Source organism: Astatotilapia calliptera, chromosome 13 (assembly GCF_900246225.1).
Source record: "Astatotilapia calliptera chromosome 13, fAstCal1.2, whole genome shotgun sequence".
Lineage (NCBI taxonomy): Eukaryota > Metazoa > Chordata > Actinopteri > Cichliformes > Cichlidae > Astatotilapia > Astatotilapia calliptera.
The window spans coordinates 11,790,626-11,802,505 of NC_039314.1; the positions used below are offsets into that span (position 1 = coordinate 11,790,626).

General features: G+C 36.7%; 1 protein-coding gene across 5 annotated transcripts in view; it reads right to left on the minus strand.

The window, feature by feature from the left end:
- LOC113035410 (collagen alpha-1(XIX) chain) overlaps window positions 1–6,233 on the minus strand; it is a 103,359-nt gene extending 97,126 nt beyond the window's left edge. For 4 of the 5 annotated variants that reach the window (XM_026190955.1, XM_026190954.1, XM_026190952.1 and 1 more), the window contains exons 1-4: window positions 5,637–5,744; window positions 3,143–3,264; window positions 2,452–2,526; window positions 2,264–2,363 (exon numbers count right to left, since the gene is read on the minus strand). In XM_026190955.1, the coding sequence (XP_026046740.1) occupies window positions 2,264–2,363; window positions 2,452–2,526; window positions 3,143–3,230 (263 nt within the window). In that variant the 5' untranslated portion in view covers window positions 3,231–3,264; window positions 5,637–5,744. Of the gene's footprint in view, window positions 1–2,263; window positions 2,364–2,451; window positions 2,527–3,142; window positions 3,265–5,636; window positions 5,745–6,142 lie in introns of those variants that run through there. The other variant, XM_026190953.1, reaches the window with a different exon arrangement.
- Between the last annotated feature and the right edge of the window lie 5,647 nt (window positions 6,234–11,880).

An 11,880-nucleotide genomic window follows, 5' to 3' on the forward strand; every position in this document is an offset into this window, starting at 1 on the left:
AATAATTAATTAAATGTGGCAATAATTAATTAAATGTGTCAATAATTAATTAAAATGTGAAATACATAAATAATTAATTAAATATGTCAATAATTAATTAATTAAATGTGTCAATAATTAATTAAAACGTGAAATACATAAATAATTAATTAATTACATATATCATAACTATTTATTTAATTAATTAATTCCAATTTTAATTAATTATTGCCACATTTAATTAATTATTTAATGGTGTATTTAATTAATTCATTATGGCAGTCCTGGCGTTCCATACTGCATAACCAAACAGCAAGTTAATGTTAAAGCAAAGAGGGCACTCTGCAACTTCCCTATTGGCAACCCAGGTAGAATATAAACTAGTAAACTAGTAGACCACAGTAAGCCTGTATGATGAATAAGCTGCCACAACAGTTACAAATTGCTAAAACTGTCGGTTGCTAAACAAATCTCAGCATAAGCTACATTATAAGATTTTGCAGTCACATTAAAAAGAAGTGCTGATTAAATTCCTGTTTTGCTTGATTTGCATTGTTAACAAAAACACCCCACAAAAGCTACAGTACCTGCTCGAAAGCAGAACTTGGTTCCGATTTGAGCACAAAAATGGAGTCTATTGCAAATTCTACTGAAGCTTGAAGAGCTTGAGTTGCTAAACTATGTACAACAATATGTAAGACAGACAGTTGAGAACCATTTAAACATATTTAAAATGTAGTCCATAGACCAACATGCATTTCAGATGTGAGACACAAGTTAGTATATGATCCAAAGAGAGCCAGAGCAGACATAAATAAGCTATAAAAATGCTGGGAGCAACTGCAACACTCTGCTTTAATACTCTATGGATGAATATGTGTTGCTTTTTGCCGGGCAAATGTGCTCCCTCACACAAATGTTCCACGAGCGTGTCAGCAGTGATCTATGAACCGTAATGTGTATTGTGCCAAGGAGTGGGCAGAACATCAGCCATATCTACGCATCTATTGCTGCATATGCTGCGAGAGGAGTGAGCAATGTTTTACTGGCTGTGGCAGGGGCACTGGGGCCTCCTGCTTCGTGCAATTGCCCTCGCTTTCCCTCCTCAGCTGACATGCAGTATCACCTGTCAAAGTACTTAGATAATTGGATATGAGAGGGATCGCAGTCCTGCCACTATAACCAATGCCACTGTCAGCAGCGTCACCGAGAGGCAGCATCTTCTTGCACTATGGGCCCAGACTGAGTGAAGGGCTGAAGTGAATGTATTTTCAGCTGGTTGACTGAACAGGGAAGCAGATCACAAATCACCTGGCTCAAAGATTTTTTTTCACCCAGCCAAGGAGGGAGAGGGGGAGAGAGAGGGAGGCAGTAAATGTTTACAGTTGCATATAAAAATACTAAAAATATCCTGCCCTCCTGGAAGAATGACAAAGTGTTCTCTTTCACTGTTACAACCCGAGGACACAAAACAATGAATATCTCAGGATTCATTTTTAAAACCTCAGTATAAGTTATGCAAACCATCGCGCTTTCACTTATGTCCCAGGTCTCATGTGATACAAATGTAAAAAGGGCAATAGGCTTTTATAAATTCTATAAAATATGATGCTACTATACACGTCACATCAGCAGCAGCAAGGTGACGCCACATCATGACCCTGCCAGATGACTGGGGAATAAAGGTCTTCAGTAAGTGAATGTGTCATTTACATAGTCATTTTAATATTCCTGTCTTATTATACAAGCTTGGGACTTTTTTCCCATTCCTTTATGTCCCAGTTTTTGCCCTTATGAGATTTCAAGAATAAAATGCAATATATATTAATTCTGTTCAAATTATTCCCCATCTACCAGCTCACCTCACTGCTTGCCCTTATTAGCCAAGGCAAATAGAACTATTGCTCTGAGCAGGGTGTATCTGGGTTGCATCAGTTCAAGCCTTCTGTGAAATTCAGTTATGGCTACACTGTTTATTTTTATTTAGATTTTGTTCAGCCAAATCCAAGAAAGCGAGCTCAAATTCTCATTATAGCCACCACAATAAAGACACACATTAGCAGTAAAATATCATAAGGTCCTGCAATATTTGAGTTATAAGAAATAAGCACATGAAGGAGCCAGAGAGCAATAGCCTGCAGCTCAATACTGATCATAGCCTTGGACACACATTTTTATAGCATGGTTTGTATTGTGAGGTTTTCTCCCAGTGAACAATGCGAACGTAAATAATGAAGAATGTACACACACATGCACCCCTAGCACAGATGTGAATGCTACCTACTTTGTTGGCTTAATAAGTGGACTGCTTCCTAATCGAAATGATGGCAGGTCTTCTGCGATTGTTCCCTTTCGGAGAAGAAACATTTCTGTGAGATCAAATCCTGCGGGACAGGATTACAATGCGTTACTAGATTTGAACAAGCCGACGTCTACATCCCCACAAAGCCACTGTGTTCATTCGGTACCTACCTGTGATTTCCAGGGGACGATCTAAAACATCAGAAAACCTGCGTTCCTCTACGCTCAGAGGGGGGCATGAGCCATCTAGGGGAAAGCAACCGAGAAATTGTTTGTGTTGGGTGCAGATGTTCATTTATATTTTGAAGCACTTTTGACTAGGATTACAGAAAAGACAGTGAATCCATCACGAAATAATTTCCACTGTGCATTTCTTGTAATTTTTTTAAGGCAAAAACTTCCTAAGGAGAAAAAACACATCAGACCAGAAAAATCAGTTAAAAGTTGTTGTTTTTTTCTGTTAATCTTTAAAAGTTTTGCTAGAACATTAAAAAAAATATGAAGAAACGAGAGTGTCGGATCCAATTTAGAGACGTGGCTACATCAACTTCACAAAAAATGAAATGGAGATCAGCTTTATGCATTTTGATTGTTGTGTAACATATTTATCAATCAAAAGTTTGGATTCAAGTAAAGTCATTGCAAACAAAAACCGATGAAGATGGATTTGGACACAGACAAATGTCTATTATTATAATAGAGTCTAAATATTTCTGTCTACATCTTCTTCAAATTGACATTAATAAAAGATCAGAGTCCAGAGCTAGTAGTTTATTCGTAAAATATCACCATCAATAATCTTATTTTGTTAAAAGGAATATGCTGTTAGGAGCAAAACGTTGCAGACAACAAACCCATGTACCTGATTGTTCGCTCACTGCCATCCCCAAAGCGCAAGGAATGGAATTTAAAGTCCAAAGGAGAGCAGTCCACCTTAACAAGCAAATCATGGCTCTGGCTCTAGAAAGCAGTCCACCTGAAAACCTGGATGGAAACAACATGGCTTTAATTTCAGCTTCAGTTTAGTTAAGTTAAACAATGGATAAACACACTGTATTACAGAGAATAGCCAAGAAAACAATGAGCCCATTTTATTATAAGGATGCTATTATGTTGGGCAACAGTATCTTTTAATTTATTTGGATTCATTTAGCAATCTAGTGTAGAAAGTTGTTTACATTCAAGTGAGGAAGAAATAATATACACACATCTGTCACATTCTAATCACTTCTTTTCATTATTAGAAACATGACTCCATTATATTATATGCAAGTTGTATTATTGCAGAATTGAATTCAGCACTAACATGCGCCTGATTTTCCTGCTTTACCTAACTCACTTGTGCATTCAAATGTCCCTAAAGCCTTACTTTGGATTTATTTCCGTCACCATGGTGAAGCTGGCGAGTTGTTCGTTGTTTTGTTCTAATTAAGGTTTTCATACAGTGATGAATTCAGATGTTTATACCACAGCAGTGTTTACACTTAGCTATGTTTCTCTTTAAGTTCTGCTTATCCAGCGAGCCAAGCTTCTCCATTTACAGCTTGTAATCCATTCAGTCTGTTCATCTGCTCTCCTCTTTTTTAATCAATATTCCAAATTATATTTACAGTATGTGTGACAGTAATTGTACGATGGGTTTTATATGGGATTGGCTTCTTGATCATATTGCCACAGCCTTGATCTTTTATTTATGTAGTACTCAATCAACACTATGTTCTTCAAGGATATCACATGTGAGTATCAAACCTGGAAACCTCCAGTTACAACAAAGTCCCCTGAACCATTTCACTATGCTGCCAAACAAAATCTTCTGGATTACTCTCGTGCCATTGCAGAGGTGCCACACATTTTTTTGGTAGTCGCACTGGATGGTGAGTGTTTGCTCCAAAGTACAGTCGGTAAAGCACCCTCAACTTTAGTGGGCTTTTCAGACTAACACTTTTAGAAACGACTAGATTGCTCTGCCTGAAAAACTGGGGCGCTGCCAAAATAATGTTGACAGATGAACTCAGAAGGTAAAAGAATTTCGCATGGCTTTTTCAACGACTTTCAAGGACTTCAAGTTGTACAGGTTAAAAAGAATCTGAGTGCACTTGAGGTACTGTGCATGATAAAATCTCATGTTTTATTGTGCTATATTAAAATTATGCATTAAAAGTATGAAGTGACCTCCTAATGAATAAGCAGTTTGGAGGATTTTAAATTTGTGGCAGCGTAGTTGCAAAGACTTTATCTATTTCCACCATGGATGACAACTCTGAAGACATTCCTAAAAAAGATCTCAAAAGGCCCTAATACAGCTGCAGCAAATTAAGGTAATTCCAATATCTATCTTACAAAAAAGGCAATAGAAAGGCGTGTCATACATTTATACATACATACATACATAATTCCCATCCACCCTTCAAGCCTTCCCCCACTTGATCATAAAGTTTTACATGCAGGCCTACAGTATCATGGCGCTCGGTAATGAAGTGGCCATGCCACTTCCTACAGCCAGTCTATGCAAGCGTCACAGGCAGTACAGAGGTATCACATTCCGTGTCTGCGTGGAGGAGTAATATTATTCTGGTCATTTCTGCAAATGCATGCAACAGACGCGGCTCTGCAGGCGGACCCTGCTGTCGCAGTTACTCCACACCTTTACAAATCGCAGTCATATTATCGAGGTCTGTGCGCGAGTTAAGCTGCAACTTTAAACCCACACGCTCCCCCCGGTGCAGCAGCATGGTACACAGCTGCTCTATATCCGCATCAACTAAACGGACACAGGGGCAGTTTAAGGTAGTTACACGGAGGCTATGAGCCCGTATGTATCACAGGCACCAGGCAAAACCGTGCGCACTTAAGTTGTTCGATCCATCAGTCATTCAGCCACTTTCGCTCAGAGGCAATAACTCAGTGCAACTATGCAATATTCAAAGAAGCGTGTTTCTATGCGCGACCGCTGATTGGCTGTGGGCTTTTGAGCATTTTTTTAATAAGTATGAAACGTAGCACTTGATATTCGTTCAGTGTTTAGAATATTACGTAATTTGCGGTTAACAAATAGGCAAAAGTGGTGCGTGTTTACTACTGCAGAGCTGCAAGAAAATCAGAAATAAGCCGTTTCTCAGGCATGGGTCCCAGCACAAGTTACACGGATGAAGCCGGGAGTTTAAGTAGGGAAACAAATAAATAAAATAAAAAAAACAAAAACACACTTTCATGAGAAAACAAGCAAAATATGCTCGCTAAAAGGGGATTTTCAATAAATTCACAAGCTGATTTCTACATTAAGCCGTTTTTTCTTCTTCTTTTTTAAAATTTTCGTTTACTGTGAAATTAATTTGATCCATAAGTAGGCTACTTACAGTATCTGACAAAGTTTCCTCTAAGGCGAAAACAGAGAAAAAAACCGCGACAAAAGCATAGTCCATGTGTGGATACGACCAGTCCGATTCCGGATTCCAAGACTTGGAAATAAAAGTCACAGTGGGATCGCCAGCCCGATCGCTGTCCTTATTAGTTGCACCGAGTGGCCCTCCCACTCTGTCATTATTACTGAAATGTTCACTGACAGAGAGTTCAGCAAACAAGACTAGCACACAGTCAAACAGCTTTGATATTCAGTAAAATAAATGCCCAATTGCAGTTCAAACAAACTGTTATTAAAAGAGCCAGGTGCGGGTATTGCACGGCGTTTGATGTATTATGATTTCATCAAAAATCCCCAATAAAGACCCTAAGCATGTGGCTTTACTTGATAGTAAGGTACTTTTATATTAGCAGTAATTAGAATTATCCAAGCCAAGCTTAAAAGTAAATATGTGCAGAATACAAAACGTGTCAACGCGTATTCATGCTGATCCATGCTTACCTGGCTATTCATCACTTTATAAAAAAGACGTTATGCTTTATTATAAAGCAGAATGATGAGCAGGTTTAATAAAGGCAGCTTTCAGGGGCAGTCCCTGTGCTACAGCAACAAACTCAATCCACATACTATTTTAGTTAGAAGACCCAAATGCCATGTTGCAATACTATACTGCTATATGGTAGCCAACAACTTATGTTTCAAATGCAGGTTTGACAGGCTTGTGAGCGTAGACTTTATCCAAACCTAGTGAGGGTTTGCTAATGTTTACCACTGTCCGAACTGAGTTTCGTCACATCCATATTATTGTAATCTCTTTAACAAAAAGAGCTGTCTTTGTTAAAAGTGTTGGTTGAATTAAAACTACTTAGCATCCTAAAGTTTTGTTTAAAGAAAAAGGTCAAGGCACCTGCTCAGTACAAACAGGTGTTCAAGATCCACACATGTAATTGTTTAGACAGATGATTTTCGTGCACCCTCCCCTTCACCACAGGGCCACACACTCCGAGATACACATTCAAGCATTGTGCTAAAAAGAAACCGAGACAAGGGCTTGAAAGAAATTCAAATTCAAATGAAACAGATGGCCAAATTTCTTTGTTTTAGCACAAACATTTCTTTAGAGCTCCTGTAGTTCTTTTAATTTTGAATCGCTATAAGAACTTTTCTCATCTCATCCTTAAAAGTGTGACTTGGTGTGTTAGCACTGGAGTCACAAGAATCCAAATGTTGGAAAATTGTTTTGTGACTGTTAACCCCCCTCCTCCGTCCTTTTTTTTAATGAACTGATTTATTTTTCATCAGAAACAGGCTCTGTACCACCTCCAGTATATGTGTGTGTGTGATTTGGGTAAACTTACTCTTAAAGTAAAACCAATAAATAACGAAATAATGAAAATGACAAGGAGCCTTAATGGTCCTTCAGGATACACTGTATTTATCAGAAATACACTATTAAAAGAGTTTGCATCAGTCAATTTGAATGTAAGCTCTTTGTTTGTGTTATTGTATTATTTATAACAATAATTTGGTCTTACTCGGGAAAAATGGTTGTTGCTGTGGTAACCTAAAGGTGTTACTACTGGCAAAGCATATATACATTCAGCTATTGCAAAATTATTTATTTTATTTTTTTTGGACTGCACCAGTTGCAAATAAGATTGCTTAACTTTATGTATTGGTAGAGCTGAGAAATACAATCCACTGAGTCCTACATCTATTAGAATAAGGAAATAATACAGTTTACAGTTAAATAATTATGTGCAAATACATAAAATGTAACCTTAAATATATAGAATTAATTCACTGTTAATTACTCAGGTAATGTCTGGATTGCATACCTAATTACTGGCCAGATTAGAGATCACAAATTAGGTCGAGAACTTTTAATAAAAGTCCAGCATATTCTGTTCCACAATCTTTGCTTGCAAAGTAATCCTCTCGCAGTGCTGTGAAAAGCCAAGCTGTTGCTGGGTTGCTGCTCTGTGGGCAAAGACAGATTGTGTGTGGTGTATGAGGTTGGGATTTTTCTTTTGCTATCCTAAAATCCTCAGTAAATCATAAGCTGTCAAAACTTTTCAGAAGCATTTCTTTGGGAGCTCCAATGAAATCTGCTCACGGTATTGTCTGCAGATTATCCAGAGTAATCAGGACATTATTTCAAAAAGACACATTGCTGCTGATGTTGTTTTGTCTGTGAGCAGTCCATTTTAAATTCTTGTCACCTTTCCTCTAAAGCATTTCTGAGGCAAACACAGAATTCTCAACAGGTTCCCGGATACATATATATATATTTTTTTTTTTTCTCCATTAAAAATTGAAAACCTGAGGTTTTGCTGTAAACGGACACCTGGTCATCACTTTGGTCATCACGTTGACATTTATTCCCATTTAATATATCTTCTGTATAATTTTTAAAGAATAAAATGCATGCAACATGAACTGAGATACATGAAAATAAGTTATCAGTTCTTAAGCAGAAGTCACTGTCATTTAAAACTTGGAATACAAAAGCATTGGGGTTTTTTTTTAAATCACAAGAGAATATCCCTCTAGATCTTTTTATAGTTATGGGGACTTGCCCTTTGAAATATTTTTTCCTGGCATTTCAGCTTTAATAGACAGTCAGGAGAGTCAGATAACAAAGGAAAATCGGGATGGCAAGCGACAGATGCTGATGCTGATTCTGGCCCCAAGATATTAGGTTTACATGTTCAGTGCCCTTAAAAATAATAATAATAAAAAAGATTCAAAGACATTAGAGAGAAAGCGCCCTTTTAGAGATTTTTAACTCCTGTGATTTCCAGAGACTCAATCACACTACATGACCTAATCTACTGTTTTACTTGCAAGAGATGGTGTGGGTGGTTTAGGAAGATGACAGCTGAAAGCCATTTCTGCCTCATAAAAATGATTAATGTGTTATCATAAAAATGCAACAACAACAAAATGATAAACTAAAATTGTCTTTTGTTTCAGTTACAGTGATTTTTCACATCAGATGAGAAATGTTATCAATTGCAGCCTAGCAAATTCTTAAATTTTCACCTAATGATTGTAAAAACTTTCACAGAACTTCAGTTAAAATTAACAGAAAATAGGAACTACTAAAATTTGCACAACTGTATATTGCCTACATATACTAATCTACACAGCTTTAAGCATCATAAAATTGGGCAATTATACATGATGTACCTTGTACTAAGATAGACTAGCTAACTAAAGTAACAGGTGAAAACTCTCGAGTCTCTAGCTTAACCTTCACCCTTTCATCCTCTTTTTAGCTTTGAAAAAGCTTCTTTTGTCAAATCCCTCCAAGTTTTAACTTAGAGAATTAGCGAGCTACCATTGGTTGCTAACAATGACAAGCTGTGTAAACAGTGCGCCCATGCCCAGCGGTCAAACATGCTGCTTGAATGTATCCTCTTATGTTCCAAGAATAAGGACTGAGCTGGCATAATTTTACCTTTTAATATTATCTAAACTGAAAAACATGCTCTCAAATTGTTAGCAAGACTTACACTGGCTAGCTTACAGTTAGCTATAGAACTTAGATCATTAGCATTTCTTTCCTTTATTTTTTGTTAAGTAGTTAGCTTATTACTTGTTAAATTATTTCAAAAGATTGCTGGTGAGGCAAAGAAATTTTTCTTAAGAATAGGAATTATATTTTTCTCAAATTCATTTAATTGTACAGACTATACACTAGACAAAGTGCAGGTAAATGATCAGGTTTCAAGGTGCTTTTACTACTAAAACATGCTTCAATACTTTTAACAAATCCGGTCACCATAACGTCTATATGTGCTAATTAAATTAAGGAATACATCTATCTTGTGGTAAGCTTAATATTAGTATGGTTAATAAGGACATTATTTTTTTCTTAATTTAGGTAGTGTTTCATTACTCATTTGATGGTGAAAAAAATGGAGGGTTATTAATGACAGAGCAATAATCTTACCAATTCCTCCTTTACATACATATTTACGTGTAAATGCAGTTTGTAAATAAAACAACACAACAATTTATTTCTTGTAATCTTTTTCTGATTTGCCCTAATACAATATAAATGCACTGAATTTCAAAATAATCTTACAGTACTCTCCTCTTTGTGCGTACGTGTTTCTGCCTGTGTCTGTTTTTCATAGATATGCACATGCATAACCTCGGCAAATACTACTGTTTTGTCAAGCACCTGTTTGCTTTGAATATAATACTAATCGCTGCTCTGAACCTTCATTCATTTCACTCTTGTTAAAGTGGTTTAAGCGCAAAACACCTGCCTGTTTTACAAGATGATTAACTAAATTGACATATGGCAAAGCACCAGACAAAAACATCATATTGTGTGTCACTAATCTGTATGCAGACATAACCACTGATGTGTACCTTTCATGTGCACATAAAAATCACAGAAGCTATTAAGGAGTGTGTTTATCATTTCTGAGAGCTCACCTGGGCATGAAAGCTTCCAGTATGCAGACAAAAAAGAAAATGAATAAAAAGATACAATAATGTGTCAGTTTTGCCTAGAGCTATAGATCTGTGGGGTATTTTTGTAATATGATCATATAATTGGCTTGCGTATTGAAAGCAGTGAAAGAAAATCAGTTGGTTGCCAACTGACTGTCTGCTGTCTGAAGTTGGGCTTTAATGTGGTACGTACAACCAGTAGGCATCAGAATTTTAAATTAACTACTCCTATGTTATTATTACACCAATGGCATTGCATTTGACAAAAAACATTAAACACTGGAAAATATTACAGTGTGTTGCACCTACTTTGTTTGTATATGCAACATTCTGCTTTGCAATTGTGCACTTTTTTAAAATATGTCTGTATTGGGAATTTTCTACAGCCACTGAGTCACTTTACATAAATTTGCTTGTGATGGCCAACTTTATAATATGCAAATGATACACACCCTCTGTCTAGGCTAGGTAAGGTAAAGACAAGAAACACTCAGCATTGTAAAACTATACACGCACGTGCATTCTGGGACCCCTTAGTACCAGCTGAGGATCATTTAAATGCTACCAGAGCTGCTGACTATGTCTATCCCTTTATGACCACAGTACCTATCTTCTGTTGTCTGCTTCCAGAAGGATACTGAACCATGTCACAAAACTCAAAACATCTCAAACTGTTTTTTTGAACCTGACATTGAGTTCACTGTACTCAAATGGATTTCACAGTCAGCAGGTCTCAATCCAACAGAGCACCTTTGAGAATAAAGAGAAGAAAAAGACCTTGTTCATCTATTATTACATAAACTTGAAGAGATTTCCCATTTTAAATTGACTCTTTCATTATAAATAATTTAAGATTTTTAATGGAATATCTATATTGGCATACAATGGCCAATATCCTGTGTGCTAGTGACACACTGTGTACCTAATGCAAGTGCGTCATAGTAAGAGACTGATCGATAACAACGATAATAACAATGTGATTAGTCAAATGAATACATATATTTGTATACATGTATATATACATATATACAAGTTTGAGAAGATATTTTTTAGCACAGCTTTGCAATTTTCTTGCAAAAAGACAAGAAAATACAGCACTGACTAGCAGAATGACTTTAGGAAGTTAGGTGAAGGAATACAAAGAGCCAGAACACCTGCACCTACACCTGCAAAGAAGAAGGTGGTGCTTGATGAATGGAACAAATGCAGTACTTTGATCCGGGAGAGTAGATGTAATGTGTGGGTTTTTTTTCAGTGTTTAATAAGATTTAGGCAACAAACCTATATGTGGTCAGGTTAAGAGGTCAGGAAATAACGTGTTTTAACTTTGCCAGAAGATTTCAGAACAGCTGCCTTTAGTTATTCTCCAAATGTTTCCCTCAAGCTGTAAACCTATGACCTCACAACGGCATGGCTGGTCTATAGCGATGAGAGTGATGAAGCGACACTGATAACAATTTAGCAAAATAACCAACAAAGCTATAAGACCATGAGCTCCACCTGTTTTCTGACACAATAAGGAGGAGACTTCAAAGTTTACAGGGAAACAAAGACTATTTTGGCAGTACGCCTTGTGTTCTTCAGATGAATAATAAATGTCAGAATCAGAAGAAAGTGGATGATGGGTGAATGTGATGCTATAATTTAACTGAAGCTGAAGAATAAAGGGGAAAGGAAACAGCTACTGTTATAAAATCAAAATACACATTAAAAAGAAAAGTCTACTTAACTGACAGAAGTATGAACAATGGCTTTCCTTTTTTCTTTTC